General features: G+C 42.1%; 1 protein-coding gene across 13 annotated transcripts in view; it reads left to right on the forward strand.

Moving 5' to 3' along the window:
• LTBP1 (latent transforming growth factor beta binding protein 1) overlaps window positions 1–27,851 on the forward strand; it is a 406,971-nt gene that overhangs the window by 358,058 nt on the left and 21,062 nt on the right. For all 13 annotated transcript variants that reach the window (XM_044261743.1, XM_044261746.1, XM_044261745.1 and 10 more), the window contains 6 exons: window positions 2,190–2,333; window positions 15,532–15,708; window positions 16,457–16,543; window positions 18,522–18,650; window positions 19,334–19,474; window positions 20,096–20,266. In XM_044261743.1, the coding sequence (XP_044117678.1) occupies window positions 2,190–2,333; window positions 15,532–15,708; window positions 16,457–16,543; window positions 18,522–18,650; window positions 19,334–19,474; window positions 20,096–20,266 (849 nt within the window). The remainder of the gene's footprint in view (window positions 1–2,189; window positions 2,334–15,531; window positions 15,709–16,456; window positions 16,544–18,521; window positions 18,651–19,333; window positions 19,475–20,095; window positions 20,267–27,851) is intronic.

The following is a 27,851-nucleotide window of genomic DNA, read 5'->3' on the forward strand; positions in this document are numbered from 1 at the left end:
ACTCCAGCTCGGCACGGACCCCTCCTCCTGCTTCCCGAACACCTTCAGCGGATTCAGTTACAGTACTGCCGAACTGTGGGGCTGTCATTTGTGTAGACGGCCTGCAGCCGCCTTTTCCAAGGCCTTCAGAGCCTGTGGTTGAGAACCTTGTCTCTCGTCCTGGCTGGGACTAATGGTTGGCCTGTTGTCGGTGCGCGGCCGATTTTAACTGTGACCTGCTGAGATAGCAGCTATCCTGCCGCGGACTCCATGTCCGCTCCTGAGCCCCTGGTAGAGGTTCACGTCGGACCAGTCCGATGAGGACAGCAAAACCATCCTGACGTTCTGCTTCAGCCCACAAAGCACCATCCTTAGGGGAAGGATATTTGTTATCATTTTACCGAACTCAACAGGTGTCATTTCATCTTTTCATTCATGCTCCCCAAGTATTAACTGAGCGTCTACTATATGCACCTGCTGCTGGGTGTTCTGTAGGATTTGAGAGTCAAATCAGCCCTGAGAGCAAACTTCGGCCATTCTGTTTCCTCTACTTGGACTCTGCCTGTACCTACCGCCTCACTCCCCACACCCTCTGACCCCCCCATCAACCCCCTTTCAGCTCTGCTCCATATCACCCCCTCATCCTTCAGCTGGAACTTGGCTCTGGTATCCCGTCCCTAACTCACCCCTTCCCTGAAGGTCCACTGTTCCATGCTTTCCTTGCACTTTTCATTCTTAGCGCTTACCACGTCTGGCTGATTTCCCTGGCTTGACTCTAAGCTCTGTGAAGGCAGGAGTTGGGCCCGCCTGCGTCATCATTGTTGCCCCAGTGCCTGGCCCGCAGAAGTAAACTAGAAAGTACTTTTTTGATTGAGTGAATTCATTCTCATGGGAGAGATACCAAGAGTCATGTAAATAATACAAGTTAGAAAGTAGAAAGTTCCATTTGACATTTACCAACTTGATAAATGTGAACTGGCAAATTTCTAAAGTCAATTTTTCTGGTCTACATTATGACTGTCTGAGTTGATTAAATATGCCAGCTCTCTGCTTTCCTTCATGTTCTAATACCTTTCATAAGCAAAACCCAGCTCATTAGGTTTATATCTGTTTATATACAAAGTGAAACGGAAAACTGAGGTAATTATCCAAATAAGTCAAAATTCATAAACTTTTTGTCCAATTAACTGGGTATAGCAGGTAAAAATAAGATTTTTTTTCCTTAAATGATTTGGATAATATTTAACTTTATATAATATTTAACTTTGTATAAACCATCTCAGAGTACGCTTATGAGAGCTGATGTTTGTACGTGTTTAATGCATAAAATACGTGAGCATTTCAGATGTCAATTCAAGTACTTTGTTGAACTGGGCATTCCTTAATAAAATTTCTTTGGACGAGACACGTTAAATGTAGTGTTGGGCAAGGTCCGACGTTAGAATTAGCCCTTTTTAGGACTATGTGCTCATGTAATATTGAATAAAGTGTACTCGGTAGTAGATTCCTGGGCTATGTTTTAGTTAAGTATTAAGTACAAATGAATAGCACTTAGCAAAATAGAAAGCACCCACAGAAGACCTGCAGAATTTTTAAAGGCACAGCCTGTGATACGTTCCTGGAATAGTTTGTTTCATGTGAATGACTAATGTAACCTGATGAGTATTTACAGGGGTCTTCCCTTCGTTTCCTAAAGGGACACACACCTGATTTCTGGTTGTTGAAGTATGGACATTTTGTCTACTAGGGAATTGTATTTTCAGATATATGAATAGATTGAAAACAATTTTGTAATGAATGTAAGAAAGGTTCTTGTTTCTCAAGTGCCAGATCTGCTAATTTTCCTGAATTCAAACGTGAGAGCGGACTGTCCTGTTCTTTAAGACCTCGTTATGTCAAAAAGTCAAGGAAGAGAGAATTAAATGGTCAGGCTGTACACAGGCCACTTGCAGTTCGATCCCAGGGCCCTCCGTAAAGTGGAACTGGAATATGGAAACTTGGGCTTTGTGTTTTCATGGTCCTTTTACACGAGCTGAATTGTGCAGCCCAGTCTTGAGCAACCCCTTCCCCAGAAAATAGCGGGAGGCTCTGATTGCTTATGGGGGACCATTTGGGACCAGCAGACACCACTAGCCCTGGCACAACTGGTGAAATAGAGAGCCGGCAGGAGGGAGGCTTGCATCTGACTTGATCTGTGCTCCCTTTCCCAGATGTGAACGAGTGTGAGCTGCTCAGTGGGGTGTGTGGTGAAGCCTTCTGTGAAAACGTGGAAGGGTCCTTCCTGTGTGTGTGTGCTGATGAAAACCAGGAGTACAGCCCCATGACTGGGCAGTGCCGCTCCCGGGACTCTGGAGGTAAGTCTCCGTGGCTCCTCTTGGGGGCTTATCCCTACTCAGGTTTGAGCCACACGCTCTGGAAGTGAGGTAAGGAATAACCAAATGTCCTGGAACACTGCTGTCTTTGGAAGTTCCGTGCTCTTTCCAAGCCTGCCTTATCAGTGAATTAGGATGTGGTCAGTGATGACTGTTTGAGCTAGATGGCCTCTGTCATGCTTTCCAACCCAGAGACGCCATGGGTAGGGTAAAGGATCCAAAATGATGAGAACATTCACTGGGAACCGCTCACAACTCAGAGAGCCATCAGCTCAGGGTTTAACATGGCGTCTTCTCACTAGGTTGCATAATCTTGCTTTCTTGGCCCTCGGAGAGGCGTATCTTGACACGTCTCTAAATTAAAAGCAACATATAGGCCTCTTAGGATCTACAAAGACTTCCACTTGGAAGAGTTAAGGTGTTTTTTTCAGAAGTTGGCCCAGAGAGTGGCTGTGTTTGCATTCGTTTAAAATTTGATTTAGTCTGTGTCGTCATGGCACGAATTGAAATGGAGAGCTGATGGTTTTCCAGATAAATTAATCAACTTCCAGATCACTCTTAGTGTGTGCCATGTAGCTATAGTTTGGTTGTATTTTAAGGGAAGCAAAAGACCAAATGGTCATTCGAGAGCCAAATAAAATGAAACATTGGCCATTTGACTTTCTTGCTCAATCTCGGTGATTATATCCATGCTTCTAAGAGAGTTCTCACTACTTCTCGACAGGGTACACTTGTTCTGTGTGAAATAACCATCTTTGCAAGTAATAGGGAATAAAATGTAAAAATATTTTCCCCTACACATATTCTGAGTTATTAAACGTAGAAAGGAGGGGTGCAGAATTACACAAAAAGACGGCAATTCACAAACATTGTGAAGGGGACAGGATGAAGTGTTACCGGGGTCGCTCTTCATTCCGGTGACCACCCCTGTAACGCATGAACCAAAGAGAAAAGACTTTTCATCTCAGTTGTTCCTGTAGTAGCAAAAACAAACACTCAGGGATGCCTGGGTGGCTCAGTCAGTTAAGCCGCTGCCTTCGGCTCAGCTCATGATCCCAGGGTCCTGGGATCAAGTCCTGCATCAGGCTCCCTGCTCTGCGGGGAGCCTGCTGCTCTCTCTGCCTCTGCTGCCTCTCTGCCTGCTTGTGCACACAATTGCGTGTGCGCGCGCTCTCTCTCTCTGACAAATCAATCAATCAATCAATCTGAAAAAAACACACAGTCAGTAACCTGGCTGGCCCATAGTAGGATTGGGTAAGTATCTTTTTCTTCTTTGTCTTTGGTTTTGTAGAATATCACCTCACCCACAGTATCATTTTGACTCAAGTCATTCACATATTATTGTACAGTCATTGAATGATTCACATGAAGGTTGGGTAGTCAAGCTAAATGCGTGTGGTCCCGTGTTGAGTGACAGACCAGGCTCTTCAAATGATCACAGTCTGTGGTGGGGGGGAAGAAGAGATGATATTTTAAAAAGATAATTATTGGAATTAATGGAAACTTTACTTTAGTCCTTTGTTTTCCAAACTTCTTGTAATACTTTAAATTGGAATGACCGTGGTGGGCGGCTGTTTTCCAGCTGTGTAAGCTTGGGCATATCATTCACCTTTTATGAGTTTTTATTTTCTTGCTTACAAAATAGAAAGGTGGTATTTACCTCACAGAATTTTATGAATTTTTTAAAAATCCTCTCTGTAAAAGCCATTCGTTAATGGCAGAGTTCAATAGGAAGTAAGCTCTAATCCAAACACTTAAGTGATACCTCTTTCTTATTTTTTTAGAATCTGTTCTGAAATAATTGACCTTTTAATGACTTTTTTCCAAAATAGGTATTTTTTTTGCTAGAATGTTTTAGCACCATCAAAGAATGGTTCAGGGGCTCCTGGGTGGCTCAGTGAGTTAAAGCCTCTGCCTTTGGCTCAGGTCGTGATCTCGGGGTCCTGGGATCGGGCCATGCATTGGGCTCTCTGCTTGGCGGGGAGCCTGCTTCCCCCACCCCCTGCCTGCCTCTCTGCCTACTTGTGATCTCTCTCTCTGTCAAATAAATAAATAAAATCTTAAAAAAAAAAAAAGAAAGAATGGTTCATTCACTTCACATAGACTCGAAATGAGGTGCATGTCTGAGATCCTAAAGCTTGCTCATTTCTTTTCTTAGAGATGAATGGTGCTTTAATAGGATCATGAGACCACCTGAACCATTTTGGGGGAACAAGAGTAATTCATTGTAAGCTGCTTCTTAAAACTTTACAATGATTCATTTTGTAAGCCTTGTTCCTCATCTCCTATTTTTAAGTTTTTCTGTAACAAAGTTCCTAACACTTGCTTTGCTTTTTTCCTCCCTTAGTGTCATTGCCCTCTCAGTGACTCTTTCTGGAAAATTCTCCCAGTCAGAGCTCACTATGTACTGTCCTACATTTTTTTAAGGAACTTCATTTTGAATACTCAGATTCATAAATCTTGTTTGCCAATGGTTACATAGTTTCTTTTCCTCTTAACTTTATATCTAATCTTTCCATTTATGGTTTCTTACATATTTTCCCCCATAGTTCTCTTAACTTTTGCTAAATATTGTACATACCCAGTTGTTTTTATTGGTCCATGTCAGCATAATCTGACTAATTTATATAGTTCCTGGCAGCTCTGACTACTCTACCTCAATTTGCATAGTTCTTGGCAAACTTTAACTGATGATACGCAGTCTTAAGATTGTCTGTGATGACATCTTCATCTGAGCAGTTCTCTGCCTGGGTCCTGAGAGACTGGCCAGCTGTGAACCGCAGGAGGTTTCCCTCCCTGACTTCGTCAGGGCCAGTAGTTGACCTGCTATTTAAAAAGGTGATTGAAGCTGGAAATCTTAAAAAAGATAATATAGTTTTTAAGTATTTAAGTTTTAACTTAAAGCACACAAAGGAACATTCATTTGCCGATCTTAGAAGGAGGGCCAGAGTCTTTCTTCAAGTAGAAATCCACTCTTAGAGTCCTGCATGGCTTGTCCTGCATAAACTGTATTACACAGGATTGACATCACCCACTTTAAAGGGAGTAAGAATTTAAAGTCCCTTGTGAAGTAAATGAGTGTAAAATCCCTCTAGATTTTTATAGTTTTTCTCTTTTTTTTTTTTTTTGCGGTTGTCTTATCCACACCTAATTTGATAACGTTGCTTTTACCAAGTCAACATTAGTCTTTCCAAACCTTGATCTTGTTCTATAAACAACTCTTCTAAAGGCATATTTTATTGATCTGTATACTGTTCAGTTATACAATTACAACAATTAATACGCTGGCGCAGAATGTTTCAGAATAAACACAGCCGAGCCTCGGTCAGCACCATGCCCAACACGTGAGAGCAGACGCGTGTGCTCCCACCGGAGAGCGGCCAGCTGGCTGAGGACACTGGCCAGGGTGCTTTTCAGAGGGCGAGGGAACATTAGTTCATGCAACAGATTGGTTAAATGGAGGCCACTTCAAAGAATTAGTCTCTTCCAATCAAAGGAGCTGCTGTTAAATAAAACAAACCGTGGTGTAGGAAATCCACGTGAATGTTTTTAACAAGGACTCAGATTAATAGTATTCTCCATATGATAGACCAACAGCACAGACCTCATCCTTCCTGAAACGTAATTCAGAAAGGAAAATTTGCAATATAGGCTGGAACGCTGTTCCTCTGCTGGAACAGTTTCCCCAGGACCCAGGGCATTCCAGCAGTGGGCAGTAGCGAGTCATCTGCGGTGGGATCAGACTGCGGACAGAACCGGAGCTGAGGGGTGCGTGGCAGGTAGGCACACTTCACATCAGTGTGCAGATTTGTCCCATAACTAGAGACAGCAGACCACGGTCACGCGTCTGTGGGTGTTTCCCGAGAGGTATCCTGGAACAGGTGGGAGACCCAGGGCCCGAAGGGCACCCACTTCCCACAGGACATCATGCCCGGTTGTACTTTTGAATTTTCCTATCATAGGATTTTTGTTTCTAAACTACATCTTGGCTCCCACCTATTTTTTTCTTTTTAGGTCTGGCTTAATGGTTTTTACTACCTGGGCCTTTGGCCACTAATTGACATTGCTGTACATTGCCTAAAAGCACCTGCAACAGAAATGACTAAAAAAAGTCCACGCCACTCATCACGTGTAAGAGGGTATGCACGTGAAATACAGCCTGGTGCTTCTGTTTCCTCAGTGCCTGTGGTAATTGGTCAATAAAAACTTGACGTCCGTGGGCACTCTAAAGGAAGCAGTAAATATGTAGTCTTGCCAGCTGTAGCCCTCAGGCCTGACCCACAAAATGCGGCTCTCTGTCTTGATTGGTGCACAGAGGAGACTCGGGGGGTAGGAACGGGGTTTTATTTTTAAAACAAAAGGTATAAGAAAAGAACACAAAAAGATGTATGTTATAGTTGAGGCAAGGGTTCCTCACTCTAAGAAAAGTGAATAAGCAAGATTAGAAATTACAGAACATAAGTTGGAGGGATAATTGGCATTATAAATTATAAATTATAAATGAATCGTTCTTGACACAGTTTATTTCAGGGTTTCCCTAAATACCATTTCTTGCTAATGCGTCGCCTCACAAGCTCAGGCCTAGACTTCTACAACAAGGAAGCGCCTTCATGGTTTTCCAGCCCAGCTCCGATATTTATGTGTAAGGAAGCCCAGGCCCAGAGAGAAGTTCTAAGTGTTCTCCTTAGGGCCCGCTGGCTGATGCTGTGCAGAAACCCCGCTCCCAGGTGTCTTCCACCTCACCTCTCCGTTTCTCAAGGCTGAGGACCCCGTGACACCAGATTCTTCTAAAATTGGCTTCCTTTTCACTTCCTTTCTTTGTTTTGTTTTCTTTACTGAAATGAGGTGCCTTCTCCTCAGAAAATTGGCAAATACAAAAATAGATCAAAAATAAAAATAAGGGGCACCTGGGTGGCTCAGTGGGTTAAGCCTCTGCCTTCAGCTCAGGTCAGGATCTCAGGGTCCTGGGATCGAGTCCCGCATCGGGCTCTCTACTCAGCAGGGAGCCTGCTTCCCCCTCTTTCTCTGCCTCCCTCTCTGCCTACTTGTGATCTCTCTCCCTGTCAAATAAATAAATAAAATGTGTTTGTTTTTTTTTTTAAATGAAAATCCCCTGCAATGGCGCTATCCAGTGATGCCCTCTATCACCGCGCTTACCTCCAGATTCTTTGGGGGGACATCCATGTTCCACCTACCTCCACGGGACCGTCTCCCATTTGATCCAGGGCCCTCCCGCTCGTTCGTCTGCGTGAAGCGCTTTTCCCTTGGGTCAGCAGTGAGCTCCTACATGCTAAAGCCATTAGTCTCCCTGCTGACTCCTCAAGAAAAAAATGGACAGTGGTTTCCCATCTCCCCCCACCCCTTCTTTTCCCTTTGATTGATTTTAGGACATTTGTCTTCCCTGTATCCTCCTTCCTCTTTCTCTGTTCTTTCTCTTTCTTGTTCCCAGACTCTTTTTCTGTTGCCCATTCCTTAAATAATAATGTCCTGGGGAGTTGCATGTTCAAGCCTCTTTTTACTCTCTATGCTTCTCCGGGGATATTTAATCCTCGTCTCTGAGTCAACTATTACTTACGTGCTACTCACTGCCAAGTAAATCCTTTCTGCCTCCTCCTCTGTCCTTAGGGCCGTGCTCTTATTTCCAGCTGCCTATTATTGGACCTTTCTCCCAGGGCGTCTTGTAAGTGTATCTGCCCGAAATTATCCAAAACCGAATTCTTTACCATTCCTTCCCTAATCTGTGTTCACTCATTAATTGCCAAACGTCAGTATGAGAAATCCTGACATCATCATACCTTAATTTTTCTCACCATTCCTCCAAGCCATCATAACGTCCTGCCAATTCTACTTCCACAGTGTCCTTCAAAGCTCTCCCTGCTCCTCAGTCCTCCGGGCCAGTCCCTCAGCTTCTCTTACCTGGACCATGGCAGTACCCTCCTGATTTCCCTCCAGCCTCTCCCATCAATTCCTGTTCCTTGCAGTTGCCACAGTTGATGTTTGCAAAACATGAGTCTGGTTTTATTATTTTTTTTTCTTCCAAGTTGTTACTTAAATTCCAGTTAACATACAGTGCCGTGCTGGTTTTAGGTGCAGAATTTAGTGATCCATTGCGTGCAATCCCCGGTGCTCAGTGGCTCAGACAGAAAGCTTCAGCTGCTTCCTGCTCCCTACAGCATGAAGTCCAAATCCACTAGCGGGGCAACAGGACCCGATACTCCATCTTACTCCTTTTCTGCATCCCCTGTAACCTTGTTCACTGCTTAGCATGCATGGTACCTGACCTGTGGCAGACACTCAGTGACTCTTGAATCAAATTGCCTGTTTGATTCGAGAGCGTATCCACTTTGTATCTAACCATCTCATTCCCAGGTAGTTCTGTAGAATTAATATAATTATTCATTTTATCAGAGATACATTTTCATCAAAGTTACAGTGGGGGCCACACTTGAATGAGGAATTATGCATTTATACTTATGCATTTATACTTATAAATTATGCATTTATACTTATGCATTTACACTATACTTATACTATATATATACTTATATATAAATGTATATATAATTATAAATTATGCATTTATACTTATAAATGTATACTTATACATTTTATATATATTATATACTTTTAAATGTATAAGTATACATTTATAAGTATAAACTATGCATTTATACTTATAAATTATGCATTTATACTCCTCTCTATGCTTGGTCAAATAACAAGTGGAACAGAAGAAAAAAAGAGCTTCCCTGCTGTCAAGGGGCATGTGCAAATCATCCTCATGGTTCTGACATTTAACCCACACAGCATTCTTGTTCTCTTCCTGGAGAGGTAGTTTCACTATAGGTTTTATGTATATACAATATTTTTTTAAAGACAGGAAACCACATATAATATCATTCAACTGTTATATTTGGCAGAGTAGGGTTTTTTTTAATAATGTATTTAGTTAACCTGTAAAATAAATTAACATTGAAAGAGTTTTTTAAAAATAATTTCTGATTAGAAAAAAAGGCCTTGGGTAGGAAAAAAAGACAGCAAGAGCCCAGTATTTAAAATGTAAACATTGTAAAATGCCAACAAGCTCCTGGGGTCTTCTTGTGTATCGGTAATGTCGCTATACCATAAAATAAGGTGAGTCTATAGGAAAAGTCAAATAAGGTAAGTGTAAGGAAAACAGTCTCATATGTTTGCGGGGAGGGGAAAGCTGGGTCCGTTTTCTTCCCACATTCAGGGAGACTAGAAAAATTTTTCAAACCGTGCTTTTACTTTAGGAAGTTTTTTACTTGCTCTATCTAGTGTCCAAAATAATATCCTCGTTTTCAGTAAAGAGATGTCCACGTTTGCACAAACCAGTACCTGCTGAACCAAGTGACAGACTCGGCCTGGACGCGAGTCATTTCGTGTTCTGGAGGCTGCGGGAGAGACACCCACCCCGTTGCGCTGGAAAATCCCGTGGGATCCTGGCATTTGCCATGAATAGGGCCTGAAGAGGAAGGGTTTGTGCATTTCCTTTTAAACATTTCCAGAGAGTCCACCTGTCACGTCAGATGTGGCTCTACTCTCCCAGTCTTCACAAGCCCTCACGACACCTGTGTGTCCGTATTGTGACCAGGCTTTTTTTTTTTTTTTAAGATTTTATTTATTTATTTCTTTATTTATTTGAGAGTGTGAGCATGAGTGGGGGGAGGGGTAGAGGGAGAAGCAGGGAACCAGAGGCTGGGCTCCACCCCAGAACCCTGGGATCATGACGTGGGATCATGACCTGAGCAGAAGGCAGACGCTTAACGACTGAGCCACCCAGGTGCCCTGTGACCACGACAGTGCTTTTGCTGTTGTGACCTCTTCTCTTTTCTCTGTCTCCACATGCAACATCTGCTCACCTGCCTCAGCGTGTCACACCCATTTTTCTTTCCTGTGGGGCTTCATTCTACTTCCGGGAGGCTTCTCTGTCCCTAGGCTCTTGCCCTGACTTTCCCAGTTTCTAGTACTCTCTCCCTGAGTCATAAGCTTTCTCTTTTCCCCACTCTCCCCAGCCTGTTCCTATCTCAGGCTCACTTCTCCCATTCTCTTCTCGAAAAAGAAACGAAGACCAAGATCCTTCCTTCACCCTGGCCAGTATTTATTTCCTGTCTTCTCAGCAGAGGCCCTGAGGCAACCTTCTTCCAGCAGACGGTGGTGTTGTCCTCTACCCTATACCTGAGTCAGGAAATCAAATTTCACTTGTTCTGTGCCCATGCATCCCTGTCCCAACCTCGGGCTCTCAGAGTCCCCCTCCCTGAACTCCTTCTGCAGAGCCCACCTCCCCGCACCGTACTCCACCCACACAGACTTCAAGACGATTGTACTTTTCATTCCTCCTCACTCCTGTCACACCTTATTTTCTGTCCAGTTTTTCAGAATTTATTTTTTAAGATGTTGGCTCAAAGGTCAGCTCCTCCAGGCAGCCTACCATGGTAGCCTTGCCCACCCTGGCCATGTGCAGTATGGCTTAGGTCAGGGCCTGACTCCCCACCTGCCTGACTGCTTTAGGGATAGGAACTATGTGGAGGAATCTTCTCCCATATATTTTTTCTCTTGTGCTTGGCTTTTTCATCTCCATTTTGACTTTCACACCTTTACCATTGAACTTATTAGCCCTTATTTCCAGTCTTCCTTTTTACTTGCGTCCCTTCCTGTCTGGCCCCTTCCTGTTGTCAGTGCTCATTTTCTGAAACTCACCAGTGGCTCTTTCCTTAATCCCACTTAACACACACACACACGTCTCATCTTGCAAGTCTTTAATCAAGACAACCAGGGGGAAAAGGAAAAATAATGAATTTCCAAGCTTGCTTTTATTCCTCCTTGGAATATTACACTAGAAATTGTTTTCTCGTAAAAACATGAGTTGGTATAAAACAGTAGTGCCTGTAGAGATTTTAAAATTTAAAAAAAGACAAAAAAAAAATTTAAAAAAAGACAAAGCTTCATGAATGTGTTGAAAGTAATTTACTGAACAGTACCATCGTTAGAGTTTTATAAATTGATGTCTTTTTCAGGACTATGGCGGGTGTTTTGGAGGTGGGGGGAGCACTGTATCCGAGTATTTGTGATGTTACTCTTTGGTCATTGTCAAAATCCTGACTGTCCCAGAAGGGTATGAAGAGGATTATTAGCTCAGAAAGACCTTCAGAATACATTGCAAATGGAAATTGGAAATAAAAACCCACTTGTGTGTTTGTTTTTAAGATTTTATTTATTCATTTGACAGAGACCGTGAGAGGGAACACAAACAGGGGGAGTGGGAGAAGCAGCAGCAGGCTCCCCGCTGAGCAGGTAGCCAGATGCAGGGCTCAATCCTAGAACTCTCAAACCATGACCTGAGCTGAAGGCAGACGCTTAACAACGGAGCCACCCAGGCACCCCTAAAAGCCATTTAACAAGCCCATTTAAAATGCCCAGGTCCACTTTTATTAGGAAAATAGTCCAGGTTTCTTCAACCTAACAGCAAACCTAAGATGAGACCAGGGAAGGAAACAGTCCTATAAATAAACGCCACATCCTCTTCTTCATGATGAACCAGGAGAAGACATTTCTAGAAGGTGCTCTTCATAAGTGGCACTTGTGACTCGACCCACAACTTTCTCTTCGGAGCAAGGGAACATGATGGTCCTGTATGACCTTGTAGCTGCACCCTACCCTAGCAGAGATTATCTGATGACCCCTCCTTCTTTGTCTCAAAGAGGAGAAAGAAAGGAAAAAAGCAAAGCAAAACAAACCCGTGCCCGTTCAGATGCCAGGAAGCTGAGCCCCATAGAAGAGGTTTAGGGAAAGCAGTAAGCATGACACATTGGACCCAGCCTGAATTGTCTCTTCTGGAAGGTGAGGTTGCTTGATAACCCATACAGTCCGCTTCACGGAGTTACTCTGGATCACAAGGAAGGGCTCTGTAAAAATTGCTTCAGTAAAAGATCCAAAAACTCACTTCTTGTCACCGTCTGTACCCTAGGATTGAACTGCACAGATTGCTGTTTACGCCCAGGTGTTATGCCAACCTCTTAATAAAATTTAAAAATGACATCTGAAAATACTAGAAAAGAGACAGTTTATTTCATAGAAGTCTGTGGCTTGGAGTATGTGGTATAGCTAATCTTAGTCATAAAAGCTTTAAGAAAAATAAAATTCATTCCTTTTAATGTCTGATGCTTTTGTGTCCGTTGATTAGATGTCTTAAAATTATTTTGCGATAGAACCATTCCTCCTGTGGCAACAGTGACCTAAACCCATACAGAGATTCTCTAAAGAAATTACATTGCATTGTGTTCATGGCTCAGTGTTCCCCAGTGGAAAAATGCTCTAGGAAGTTAATTATTTAAAGGTTAGAAAGATAGAGAAATTGCCGTTTTTTCACAGAATGACCTTTGTGGACCAGTTTTTTTAAAAGAATTTGCATCTCTTTCCAAACACAGATGAGGGCCTAATCCCCAATTTCAGCTGTGTAAACACTGAATTTTCAATCTGCTTGGAGAACAAATAAAACCTGTTAACAACCAATATAAAACCTGAATAGTATAGTAATGTTATTGGTCATTTCCCTTATGCAATAACTTGGGAGTATCCTTCCAAAAAAAAAGGAAAACAAAGATAATATTTTTTCTTAGTTTCTGTGCTATGAGTAAAACAAATATGGTAGAACCCAGACCATATTTATTAACACAGAAGCCTGTGGTGTCTCATTACCTGTGGATGTAGCAGTCTTCATGATGTCCTCCTGTATAGTTTTCCATTTTGTAAGAAACACCATGACATACCTATGACTTTGAACACAAGAAGAAAACAGTTATCCAGCCCTCTTTTAGCACAGACTGTAAACTTGACCAATTGTGGTGCTGATTTGAATAGTATTTCTAAATGCATCCATTCATAGCTAGCTGCACGTTTAGGTCCTCTGAATAAAATGAGCAGAATTAGTAGTAGTAGGCTGTCAATTTATTCCCAAATGTTGGGGAAGCATTTACAAAATTTTCTACAGAGCTCATGATGGATTTTTTTTTAAGATTTTATTTATTTATTTATTTATTTATTTGACAGACATCACGAGTAGGCAGAGAGGCAGGCAGAGAGAGGGGGGAAGCAGGCTCCCCAATGAGCAGAGAGCCCGATGCGGGACTCGATCCCAGGACCTTAAGATCATGACCTGAGCCGAAGGCAGAGACTTTAACCCACTGAGCCACCCAGACGCCCCATGGATTTTAATATCTTGGAATGCCCTTACATTTCCCAGAGAATTCTGTGTGTATGAGCTTGGAGCCCCTCCCGAGGAGAATGAAGTGGTGGTCGTCTGCTCCATCCATGTGGGCAAAGCCCATTTCTGTCTTCTGCACGCCTGAAACCTAGAGGGGACGAGGGTTGTGGCAGGTTTTTATCTGATGTCACACACAAGGAAATGATTTAAAACCGCTTCATAAACTGCTGTAGAAATCAGCATTTCTGCTTTTTCCTGGACGCTTATTCCAGGTTGAAATTTGTCATTGGCTCTGAACGCTGAGAGTCCAGACTGAATTATGTCAAAGACAGAATGATCTGAGAAGGAGCCGAAATCAATTGTGAGCAGGGATCTTTTACATTCTCGTGGATGTTCTGTGTTTTGAGAGTAATATGTATGTCAGTTTTGTTTGTAGTTTTGCTTGTTTTCTTTGCCATAGGAGGAAAGAAAGGGGTAGTAGCTTTTGTGATAGAATTCTGTGAACTTCTATTTTAGGAAGACTTGCTATAGGGCATATTGATCTAGTTTTCACAGTCCATCTGAACCTGCCAGAATAAATACATAGGAAACTATTGTGAAAATACCTCACTAAACTTTCCTAGTAATACAATTTATCTACCAACTGCAAAACAAAGGTAGGTGTTGACATTAATGTCTTATCCTCCCTGGCAAATGTTTTTCCCTTTGTCCCTGTAGTTTCTTTGTGTCTAAAAATCTGGCAGCAACAGCCTTCTGATGAAAATATTTTGCTGGAATTAATCTAAATAATTGTGATGGCAGTAGTCAGCTCTTTATTTGATACAGCATAAAATAAAAACTATTAATAAGTTCTAACTAAATCACAGGCAGTAATTCGACCTCTACAGCCTATGGTAGGGAAGAGATTAGACTATTTTACAAGCCTAGTCTGAAACTATTGATTGTTTTGGTTTTTTTTTTTTTTTTGAAGATTTTTATTTATTTATTTTGAGAGAGAGAAAGAGTGAGAGAGCATGAGAGGGGAGGTCAGAGGGAGAAGCAGACTCCCCATGGAGCTGGGAGCCCAATGTGGGATTCGATCCCAGGACTCTGGGACCATGACCCGAGCCGAAGGCAGTTGCCCAACCAACTGAGCCACCCAAGTGCCCCTATTGATTGTTTTTTAAAAGCACACTCTTGTTCACAGACTACAAACCTGATGGGATTAAATCATTTGTGGTATTTTCTGAAAGTAGGTAGACTTTGTTCTCGTTGTTTCTTTTCTGTCCCATCACTTTGTCTTTTCTCACAGAGGATTAAACGGAGTCTGTTAGAAAATACATGAGCCCAACTAGAACCCAGCCTTGAAATTTTACCCTGAGGTTTAGCTGGTACTCATTATATCCTTCAAAACTGTATTTTGTAGCAACTGAGGTAGACTTTCAGGAACAAAAGGTTATTTTATAGACTTTAGGTTACTGCAGTGTTTTTTTGGTTATCTTATGCTGCCTTGTTCTATTCAGAAAAGACTGGGGCATGGTTGATTCAAATAACCACCTAAGAGTTAAATGTTTTGTGTGGCCCCACTTCTCTGGTCAAATGTTGGGGAAAATTTTCATTGATTTAAGTAGGTGTTACAGCTCATATAGAACGGCTCAATGTTTGGCAAGAAAGCATATATGGAAACTCTTGTCACGGCCAAATGTACAAGAATAAAGTAATTGGTTAATGTAAAAGGAAATGATTTTGACAGATTTACACTCTTGGGGTGTGTTAAAAATCCATCAAGATTCAGGATTCCAGGCATTTTTATCTTGCAGTGGAAGAATCCATCACCACTAAAAGCAAAAGGGCCACTTTGTGTAAGTGAAATGATGCTGACACACCTACCTTTTTACTGTTGTGTCTTCTGCTGTGTTGTGATACAGATCTGATGGGTCCTGGAGGTCCTCTTCTCACTTTCTCCACTCTCTTTAGTCTTAGATGAAGATCAACCCAAGGAAGAAAAGAAAGAATGCTACTATAATCTCAACGATGCCAGTCTCTGTGATAACGTGCTGGCCCCCAACGTCACCAAACAAGAATGCTGCTGTACTTCCGGGGCCGGGTGGGGAGACAACTGTGAGATCTTCCCTTGCCCAGTGGTGGGGACTGGTAAGGACCAGCTGAGTGGTGTGTTCATAATTGGGTCTGGTCCTCTGCTGTCCAGGGCTTTGGCATTTTCTCATTTTGGTCTCTGCATTGAAGCCTTGTAACGATGGCATTGCCTGGGACCTGCCGTAGCAGAGCGGAGATGAGATCACCTTGCAGTACATTTCATTCAGGCCTGGAATCCTCCCTCATCAACCTACCTTCAAAAGAAATCTTAAACTTAACTTCAGTCCCGTCACAGAATACACTGTTACAGTGAGGTCCCATAGGGTATTTTGGTAGAAAGGTGACTCCGTTTTATTACATTTTTACAAACCAGTCTTGTTTGCTAAAGCAGACACCGCATTATCTGTAACTAGAGCTTGCATATTTAGACTAAGATCTTGCCTGGATGGAATCTTACTAAACCTTTAAAACACTAGAAACCATAGTAAGGTAGAAGGAAGTCCTCACATCAGCCAAAATGTAGGTAAATCAAAAGTGCATGAGTTTGGGGAGTTTTTTAAAGTTACTGGTAAACTTATAAAGCCATTAGATTTATTTGCCCCTACTCTGTAATTTCAGAGATTGTGCTGAATGTATTTGCCTGAATTAGATGACAAGATTTGCCTTAAAGTTACTGAGTCTGAGAAAGAAAAACTGAGTTTAAAGCACAAATTAATGGAGGATGTTCTTTTTCTTCTTCTTCTTCTTTTAACTCTTTGTTTGTTTGTTTGTTTGTTTGTTTGTTTTGGGTCTCTCCTGAACTCAGCTGAATTCACCGAAATGTGTCCTAGAGGGAAAGGTTTTGTCCCCAGTGGAGAATCCTCTTACGAGACGGGTGGTGAGAGCTATAAAGGTCAGAATCGAACAGAAGCGAATTTGCAACACATGTGCATATCATCATTCAAGTAAAATAATGGCTTGGGTTCAACAGAATTAGAGTTCTTCTAATCATGGAAACTTATTAGAAAGTCTTTAATTCTTCTATTGGAGGGTCCCTACAGATTCCAGGCAGAAGTCTGTCTTGCGATTTAGAAAACGTAGGACTGTTGGCCTTGGGATGTCATGTTAACGGGCAGAGTTTCCATCTCTTCCTATCTGAGATGGGAGTAATGTCTCCGAGGTTTATTGTGAGAATTAAATGAGATAACATACTCAAAATACTTGACACAAAATTCTGTACCTACGAGGTACTTCTATAAGTTTATTCTTTTATTCCAGACATACATTAGAAATAATATAATTTAAAACCGTGTAATTTTGACTGTCATTATGATGGTCTGTGTGGTTATCAACAAAGTTAAGATTCTTGCCCTTTTTAGAACTCGTCCCACTGTGACTAAGAGACTTTTACCAAAGGCTACAGATTCCTCATAAGGAATAGAAAAGAAGAAAACTAAAGTAGATGTGTTTTCTGTATTTAATGCTATTAGTCTATAATTCTAAAATAAATGCACAGCCTTTTTGGCAAAATTTAAACCACATGTATGAATATTTCCTTGGTAACCACTCACTTTTGACATTTCCATGATAGAGGTATTATTGACATCTCATATACAATGTGGGTTTTTCCCCCCCTTTACATTTTAAGATTGAAAACTGCTAAGTGGCTAGAATATAGACTAAACATTTTTATTGTCCTTCCGTTATTGAGAATAGTGTCTTAATGATAGTCAGTAGCTGGGTAAGAAATTCCATATGTGTTTTAAAATCTATTTATGATTTAGTCCAATTAAATAAGAAGACTTGGTTTGCAATATGTGTTTAATGGTTTTCAAGTTCCCAAATATCCTACTTTGTTTTTGCAGGGATATGGTTAAATCTCACTTCATATTGTGGAACAGAGCCCTGATTTTACCATAAAGTCACCCTCTCTCATATAAAAATAAGTTCCTCCTCACCCTGTCTTAGCAGTGCTGTAAATGGTTGGAATATTAGTTGCAGATCCAAACAGCCATGTATTATGGACTTGACTTTGCCATTTTCCAGCTGTGTGACTTTGAGTGATTCATCTTCAGAGCCTGTGATTTCTTTTTAATGAGACGGCATTTGCTCTAAAATGCTAGAACTGATGATAATAATAATAGCAATGAAAGCAAGGGATAATAGTTTATGAGAGTCTGTGGATTCTTCTACATGGATTTTCTCATTCAGTTGTTTGAGTCCTATCAGGCAGATGTTCCTGTTGTCTCCAACTCAGCACTGAGTAAACTGAGGCTTGCAGATGGCGAGCGCTATAAATTCTGTGGAGGAATGGGCCTGCCATCCCCCTTAGCAACTTGTGCTTTTCTTAGCTGGTCATTATCACCAAGAAAGAAGCCTCATCGAGTCCCATCAAACTCTCCTTGGGAGTGTTCTTCATCTCAACTAGTTAATGGGCCAAAATATACATTTATAGAAGCCACTTTTCTTAAAAGGTATATGCTTATGAAAATATCATTGGTTGCGTTGTGAAGTCCATAGATTATTTCATCAAAGAGGAGGTAGCACCCCAGAGATGGTCTTGGCAAGAAGACCTTCTGCACTAATGTTTTGGACATTGTTCCATAGGGATCACAGAGTCTGTCTCCACATCTGTGAGTTGGGTCTTTAAGAATTTTCTTAAAATTTTATTCTAAATTTCTGAAAACTTGTCTAAAAATTTTTCTAAAAACTCGTTCTTAAAACTATGATAAATTCTGAAAACCTTAAGAATTTTCTGTTGTTGTTTCTGAAGATTCTTTGGGCTATGAATATCATAATATCTAACTTGAAGCCCCATATCGGTTAGACTTTTCTTTTTAACTGAAAGACCTAAGCTAACTGTTCTCTTTCTCCATTCCCCCCCCCCATAGATGCGGATGAATGCATGCTCTTTGGGCAAGAAATCTGTAAAAATGGCTTCTGTCTGAACACTCAGCCTGGTTACGAATGCTACTGTAAACAGGGGACATACTATGATCCCGTCAAACTACAGTGCTTTGGTAAGTGTGAAGAAGCCACATTATGCTGTGAAAATACACAGATGGAAAAAGATAAGTAAACGCTGTGTAGTAAAAACAGTTCCCTAGCATCTGAGTCACGTGTCGGAAAGATCTTCAGATGTTTTGTGGATCTTTTTCTTGAGCGAGATTTAAGAAAATAAAAAACCTCCATACTCTTATTTGAACAGATTTCAAGCAAAGAGTTAATATTCAATGTGGAATTATAATTCAGGTCACTGGTTTAACCAAAGTGTTCTTTTGGTCTGGGGAGCCTCCTGTTTCATCACTCAAACCATGCAAGGGAAAGTCATTTTTAAATACTGACCCAGACTTTAAGGCTTAAGCAGAAAACCATATACACTAGGCAGAAAAAACATAGCAAAAGGAAATAATTTTAAAGCTATCATAAAGAGACATTTTATCTTGAATTTCGAAGCATATCCTGTTCCTAAATGTTCTCTTTCTTTCTTTAATGTCAGCAGCAGCAGGGCACCATTATTTTTCCAATCAATACAACTTAATATTTTTCTAGTCAGAGCTATTCTGTCTTGGATGATGATGTGTAGTTACTGAACGTGTGGCAGCCCCTGGGATCTGGACGAAAGTTCGCAGTGTGTGAAGTTTGGGACATGTATGACGTACAACTGATTGCTGATTGTCTTTAATAATTTTTTTCTCTTAAGATTTGGATGAATGTCAGGACCCCAGTAGTTGTATTGATGGCCAGTGCGTTAACACAGAAGGCTCTTATAACTGCTTCTGTACCCACCCAATGGTCCTGGATGCTTCAGAGAAAAGGTGTATACCCCCAACGGAGTCGCATGGTACGTTTGGATCTGAGATGCAAGTCTACGTCCCAGTAAATCGCACTGTTTATCCCCGGGGAGATGATATGCTACTCGTAATTGGCATAATTGATCTATCCATCATCACTGCCAGGAGCAACCTTGGATGACGTCAGTTGAAAGGCAGGAAGTTTGGAATTGAGTACTCGAGCAGGAAGTGTCACTAGTCCAGGGCTTTGGTGGATGAATTGGGTGAGAAAGCATGAATCTGCAAAGTGTTATGTAGAAAGAATTGGTAGGATCTGACAGAAGCGTGGGTGTAAAAAAAAAAAAAAAGGGAAGATTGGAAAATCAGAAGTGCTTTAGGATTATGGAGTGTAGAAGGAAGACAGTGCGGTGCTTTCTATAATGATGGGAAGCTGCAGAGGGCGGGGTTTAATTGGAACATGACGGGCAGGTTGAATGTCAGCGGATGGAATGACACCGGTGGGAGATGACAGAGGTTCGATCCATGGAAAGACCAGGCTGGCTTCACACTTGTACTTGGAAGTCACTCTCGGAAACAGAGATGGAAACTTTGAGACTCACTGTCTTCCACCACACTGTTTATGAAAGAAGAAAAACAGTGCGATTGTCATGGAACCATGTTTTCCCTTTCAGAACAAATAGAAGAAACCGATGTCTACCAGGACCTGTGCTGGGAACATCTGAGCGAGGAGTATGTGTGCAGCCGGCCCCTCGTTGGCAAGCAGACGACTTACACGGAGTGCTGCTGCTTGTATGGCGAGGCCTGGGGTATGCAGTGCGCGCTCTGCCCCATGAAGGATTCAGGTGAGCCCTGAGGCAGCTCCTTCTGCTGGAGCTCTTCTCCCCTCCTTTGGAGCCTGGCGATCCTTTCCCTTCTCGATCTTCAGCTTCGCTCCCGATTCCTTACTTTCATCGGCGGTGTGGTGTGGGACGTGTGCTCCAGTCCAGACCCCGCCATGAATTTCTGAAACCCATTCTCTTTGACCGAAGAAGGACACATGACCCAAAGAAACATCACGCCACTTAGCGGTTGGTGACATCCGTCTTGGGAATTTATATTTCCTGACACTTCCTTTTCTTCCTACAGTCTTTCTCATTTCTAACAGTGTCTCCTCGGAGCAAAAAAGGTGTTAGAGACTGTAGACAATATTTGTAGGGCAAAGTCCCGGTTTTTATGTCAGCCTCTTGGTGAGAGGGGCCAAAAAAAGGGGTTAGAACAACGAAGGCAGAGAGTAGAAAGTAAGTGAAAATGTATTCGGACCAATGTCCTTTGATTTCCAGGGCTAGATCGGAGGATAAACCTTTGGCCAGATGGAAAATGCAACAGCTAGGCTCCGGGTTTATCCCCTCTCCTTGCGCTGGGGGAGGACCTGGCGGTTCTGACTCTGGGTGGTCTGGTGACTGTGGGCTTGTGCGCCGACTGCGTGCTTCTCTCCTTACCCCGGCAGCCACTTCCTGCTCTTCAGAGGAAAGTCCATGAGAGTGTTGGTGTATCATTTTGTCGTTGGCTATGAAATCCATTTGTTAAAGCTGGAAAGACAATGTGTGTGGGGGGGGTATAAAGCGAAGGAGTGTGTCGTGAAAACATTCTCAGAATGGTCAAGAGGAGAAGCATTTCCCAAAAAGAGGAAATGCATTGGTTTTCAGTTCATTCGAATGCAACTTTCGAGCTATTTTATAGCTTTTCAAATTGGCAATAACCTAAAACCCGTGTAGCATAAAAAAGAAAATGATTTGAAATGCCATAAAAGGAAAGGACTTGCAAAGGATAAAGAGTAAAGACATAAATCGATGGTGATAGTAGCCCAGGACTAGGAAGAGGATGGGTAGGGGCGCCTGGGTGGCTTAGTTGGTTAATTAAGCATCTGCCTTCCGCTCACGTCATGATCTCAGGGTCCTGGGATCAGGCCCCGCATCAGGCTCCCTGCTCAGCACAGAGCTTGCTTTTCCCTTTCCCTCTGCCTGCCTCTCTGCCTACTTGTGCTCTCTCTCTCTCTCTCTCTCAAATAAATAAATAAAATCTTTAAAAAAAAAAAAAAAAAAAAGGTAAGAAAGAGGATGGGTTCTAGGGCCAGAAAGTCTCGGTTGGGGATCCAGAACGGCTCATTGAGAAAAACAACCTCACCCAGCTCAGCTCATTTGTGAAACAGCAGCACCCATGTCTCCCTTGTTGGGTTGTTGAGCGTGGGGAAGGCGCGGGCAGGGCAGGGACACAGGGAAGGCTGTAATTGTTAGCATTACTGTGGCCTCCCCTCCCGGAGGCAGATGCCCACGGAGAGGAGAGTGACAGCCGTAGGAGGCTTGAGACATCTCACGGTGCTGATACCTCAGATCATTTTACTTAGCCAGTGGTTTTTGCTGTTTAATTTTTTTTCAAAAATAGCATATACCCCTCTTGAAAGAATAATTGAAGATGTTCCGTCCCTCTCCACCTACTGCACCACAACTGAACTCTGCTCCTCCTTAACGATATTCATTCTTAACAGTTGTTTTTTTTTAATCATCGAAACATTTTTTCCTTCACATTAATTATTGTTATATAGCTGCATTTATATCCGTATTTTTTAAAGATTTATTTGAGAGAGAGAAAGCGAGCGAGCGAGCACGGACAGAGGGAGAGAAGCTTCAAGCAGACTCCCTACTGAGCAGGGCTTGAAGACGTGGGGATACAGCTCGCCACCCATGGGACCATGACTCTGAGATCATGACCTGAGCCAAAACCACGAGTCAGAAGCTTGACCGACTGAGCCACTCAGGCGCCTGTGTGTTTAAGAGCATTATTTAAAACTGAATTCCGTATCATCCATAACAAACGCTTTGTTTTTCTGTTTTACTCTTCAGCATCTCTGAAATTGGGGGTATCGTACAAATGACAGCATCAAACAACGGCCACGAGCCTTTTTTCTTTCCCCCCACGTTTTAACGTCTGCTCTATCACAATGCTTGTTACAATCTGCAGTATCTGAGAACCGCTGAAAGATGGAAGCTCTTACACAGCTACACAGATTGTTTTATGGATGTGCGAGGTTTTCTTTCAAGTCACCTCCCGTCCCCAGACATCTAGCCGTTTGTCCCTCTCACCCCTTGCCGCGATCTCGATTTTCCTCTTATAAATCCAGCTGCAGGGAACCTTCGTGTGTGTGTCTTATATATACCTGCAGGAGAAAATTCCTGCAAATGAAAATGCTGGGTCGGGAAGTATGTGCACTTTAAATTTACTGTATTACTCTGAACTTATTGCGCAAATTAGCGCTCACCTTGGCAGCATTTGAAATGACTCTTTCCTCATATCCTTCTACCACTGGGTATTTGCAGTCTTGAGAACTGTTTTGTTGTTGTTGTTACTGTTGTTAAATAAAGACATTATTTATTTATTTGACAGAGAGATCGTAAGTAAGCAGAGAGACAGGCGGTGGGGGGGAAGCAGGCTCCCCACTGAGCAGAGAGCCTGATGTGGGGCTCAATCCCAGGACCCTGAGACCATGACCTGAGCCGAAGGCAGAGGCTTAACCCACTGAGCCACCCAGGTGCCCCTTGAGAACTGTTTTTATCTGATGGGTGAGAAGAGTATCTTACATGTGTCTCACTTATTTCTAGGGAATTAGATCATCTTTTTCATGTTTTTCCCGTCTTTCATGTTCAAATGATAGGCATTTCTTTGTCAGTGAACTGTTTATCACATCCTTTGCCAATTCCCCCCCCCCGTTGGACTTGGTGTCTTTTTCTTATTAATTTGTAAGAGCTTTGTGCATATTCTGTCCACAACCCCAACATTTGGGTTATGGTATGTGTGCTTGTCTTTCTGCAAACTCCTTTATGGAGATTCTGCACATATTTCCATTTCCTTCTGTCCCTGTTCTGCTCCTGTGATATTAACTAGTTACTACATATAAATCTGACAAGCCGTGCCTTTGAAAATCAAATTTAATTGACATAGCTTTTGGAAGAATAGTCAAGTATGTTGCTGTCAGGAATTAATCTTAGAATATTGTATCAGTTATTTTTAACAAAGGCTAAACACTTTTTTGTACTTTTTATTAACATATAATAATATATAACATATAATAATATATTATATATATAACATATATGGTATAGCATATATATAATGTATTAGATATATAACATATATGGTATAGTTACCATACCAACATATATGGTAACTATACCATATATGTTATATATCTAATACATTATTATATGTTATATACATATATATATAACATAAAATAATAATAATGTATTATTAGCCCAAGGGGTACAGGTCTGTGAATCACCAGGTTTACACTTCACAGCATTCACCATAGCACATACCCTCCCCAATGTCCATAACCCCACCCCCCTCTCCAGACCCCCCTCCCCCCAGCAACCCTCAGTTTGTTTTGTGAGATTAAGAGTCTCTTATGGAAGACTAAACACATTTTAAATGTAAATTTGAACGAATATGTGTGAACAAATACATACTGTATAACATTTTTAGGAGGGTATGGGGTATCAGGAAAAGAATGGTACCCATTGGCAAATTTTAAAAATAATTAGCATTGCTAATTATAATAGCATTATATAATTATAATAACTAGCATTGCCACACTCTTAATTTATATATGTATAGTACAGTACTTAGGATAAATTCTCCAGAAAGAATCTCTAGCCTGTAGTCCACCAAATCCTCAAAGTCAGTGGTTTTCAATCTTTTATTTTTTAAACATTGGTAATTTTTTGTCCACTGAATTACTTTAAGCTGCAGTATATAAATTCATTAACCTCAAAGATGCTGAGGGAACTGGCTGGGAGAATAGCTATTTAGGCTCTTGAGGTATCTGTGAAGGACCCCAGGGTTCCAGAGAACACATACTGAAAACTGTTGTTCTGAACAGTTTAGTTGGAGGATAGGAGTAAGTTAAGCAGGGAGGTAAGTTAAGCAAGGAGTATTTCTGTTACATCCCTACGATTATGGTCTTAGGCTCCACTTAGGAGTCATTCATTCTGAATCCACAGAGAAGGTCCACAGCGAAATCAAAGAGGTTTCCCAGCGGTCCCCCGACCTGCCTGCACTGCCTGCGTTAGCCCCTGACATTCCGGTTGTACCTACAGCAGACCATCTCCTGCTGGGCGTTGCTGCTGGAATAGAGTCACTGAGGGGAGCCAGGGCACAGTGGTCAGCACAGGCGCTGCCTTTGACTCCTGCTTGTGCAGCTTACCTACTGAACCTTGTTACCTGGTCACTGTGCCTCTGCTTCCTCAAGTGAAAATAATTTCACCTGCCTCAGCGCTGTTTTAAGAATTGAGTAAGTTAATACAGGAACACCTAGAGGAGTCTTTGACAAGCCGGAAGATAGTAGCAGCCGTTGCTACTTACTGCTGAGTGACTCAGGTCAGATGCCTTTTTCAAATGTACCTGAAATCAGAGGGTCTTATAAAATATACAGTTACCTAAGAGCATCTGGGCATGAATGAAGGACAGACAAATGCAGAAGTAATTGTCCTCGTAGAAGACTTGCTTTTCGAGACAGCTGCTTCATAAATATCAGTGGGCGTGCCAATTACATGTACCTGGAAATCTTATCAAAAACCACATTCTGGTTTTTGGGTGCGAAGAGGTGAGCAGGGCTCGGCATTTCTAGCACGTCCCAAGATGACGCAGATGCCGCTGGTCCTCAGACCAGCACGCAAGATATTCGAAAGACATCTAAGAGCATCTGCCTTAATTTTGTTAAAAACCAGCTTTGAAGCTGTTACCAATTTTCCAACGAGGAAACAAAGAATGTGTGATTTTCAAACACATTTCCTCATCATTTCTGTCACTGAATCTTTTAAATATGTTGTTCATGGATATCCTGAGAGTCGAAAAGGACCACATCGTCTGTGTGTTAGTGTAAGCACTGGATTCATCCCAGCCTCTCGGGCACTGAACCGTCCAGTTTCCCTAGGAGCTCAGCACTGCTTCGGGGAACAATTAGTTACTGAGGGAAATAGTGCCGGGGAGCTTGAGGAATAAATCGCAGCTTGTCATCAGCCTCGAGCATTAAAGTGCGGTGGGTGTAAAGTAAAGCCTTGGCTCTGGAGCGGGCTTTCACACTTCTGGTCCAACAGGTCACGGGCACTAATTCTTGCTAAGGCAGCAGCTCCGTCTGAGAAGACTGGTCTTTGGAGAGGGTAGGGAGGGGTTGGTTCAGTAGTGTTCTCTGAAGTTCGATGGCATCTTGAGGATTGGTACCACATGCTGGGGAAAGGCGTGGAGGGGGACACATTGTGTCTGGGCAGCTTTACATGAGGAGAATTACAGAGTCGTATAATTCAGAATGTTCCTGGGGCCACTTAGGTTCCTGTCTTCATCCTCTGCTAGATGGAGGCCAGACACCGGGCGTTAGCCGAGGTTCCGGATGACTGAGGGCGACCCTGCAGGTGGGACAGCGCGTCGTCTGCGGACGGCATCGTGTGCCTTCAGCCTTCCCATCCTAGTCTGGAGGCCTCTCTTCCCTCCCTCCCACTCCTGCCTCTTCTTCTCCTTTCCCTCTCCATACCTTTGGGCGCTGCCTGCTTTTAAAATGTTTGAGGAGAGGGGGCCTGAACTGCTTTGGGAGGACCCGCAAGTTTGATTTCTTTATCATGATGTCTCATTCCGGACTCTGGGAGAAAAAAACACTGTTTGGAAAACCAAGTCAGGGAAAACAAACTGTTTTACCCACATCATTAATAGGACCGGGAGAAACGACAGCTTCAGAGCCAGGGGATAAGGGTTAGCCAAATGAGAGCCGGTGTCAGAGTCATCAGCTCTGCGTCAGTCTACCACGCTGCTGCGAGTAATAACAATATATATTTTACGAATTAAGGGACTAAAGCAAGGCAGTAATTCTTGGTAAGTAAAACGTGGTGATGCCTTGCATTTATCTAAAATGAATTTTTAAGATTTTTATTGCTGTTCTTAAAAGCATAAACTTGAATTTTCTGGAAAATGTACCTATGAATTGCAAGATATATGGGATGCTGTTATCACATGGAAATAAAAACCCATTAACCCACATGTGAAAGAAAATTAGACACACTTGAATACTGGAATCTAAAATACCCAGTGCTACAGTGCCTGAGTGGCTCAGTCATAAAGCGTCTGACTCTTTTTTTTTTTTTTTTTAAGCTCAGGTCATGATCTCAGGGTCCTGGGATCAAGAACCATGGGGGAGTGGAGGGGGCCCCCCTCCATGCTCAGTGGGGAGTTGAGAATTGAGAATTCTCTTCCTTAGATCCTCCCCCTGCTCAGGCTAGAGTGTTTGCATGTGCACACGCACGTGCTCTCTCACTCTCAAATAAATCTTAAAAATAATAATAGGGGCACCTGGGTGGCTCAGTGGGTTAAAGCCTCTGCTTTCAGCTCGGGTCATGGTCCCAGGGTCCTGGGATTGAGCCCCACATCAGGCTCTCTGCTCAGCAGGGAGCCTGCTTCCCTCTCTCTATGCCTGCCTCTCTGCCTACTTGTGATCTCTGTGGTTAAATAAATAAAAAAAAATTTTTTTAAATAATAATAATAAGCAAAATGCCCAGGGATCCCAATGTCTATGGCTATATCATTAAAATTAGGCTTCTGTTAAATAAATTATCAAAATAATTAGACGTATCGTAAGTAAATTGAAGATAAAGACTTAATTAAAGTCCTGACCTAAAACTGAAGAAATTTGATGGGACACTTTAGTATGTTTGGAGAGTGCCACCTATGGGTAGTATGGTGTACTGCACTACAGGTGTTCCACCCTCTGAAATATTCTTAATGCCTAATGTCAGGTGTGGCAAGGTGAGAGTAGTTAAAAAATAAATAAATAAATAAACCTCTAAGGAAACTAGTGCTTCAAAAGAGATGGGAAAATGTTAAAACAATTTTTGTAAAATACTAATATTAATCAAAATGAGAGGAATGGTCCTCTCAGTTTTGCTGAGAGAACAGTTGGGAGATAGAAATGTAGAGATACATTTGGTGCAGAAATTCTAGTTCTGGAGATACGAATCATGCTTCTACTTGAGTGCGGGGGTGGGGGAAATGTAATCATTTCAGCATAAGAAAAATTTGAAATCAATTCTGTCATTAGGGAATTTTTAAACTATTATATGCAAGGTACAATTAGGAATAAAAACTGTGGTTGAAAAGCCATCTTAAATTATTTATAGTTTACCTGTTTTCAGTTTTAGTTAAATTACTTACATATTCCTTCCTTTGTTTCATTATTTATTTATTTATCTATTTATTTATTTATTTTTAAGATTTTTTTTTTTTTAAATTTTATTTATTTGTCGTAGAGAGAGAAGCGAGAGCAAGCACAGGCAGACAGAGTGGCAGGCAGAGGCAGAGGGAGAAGCAGGCTCCCCGCCAAGCAAGGAGCCCGATGTGGGACTCGATCCC

This window comes from Neovison vison, chromosome 8 (genome assembly GCF_020171115.1).
Source record: "Neovison vison isolate M4711 chromosome 8, ASM_NN_V1, whole genome shotgun sequence".
Lineage (NCBI taxonomy): Eukaryota > Metazoa > Chordata > Mammalia > Carnivora > Mustelidae > Neogale > Neogale vison.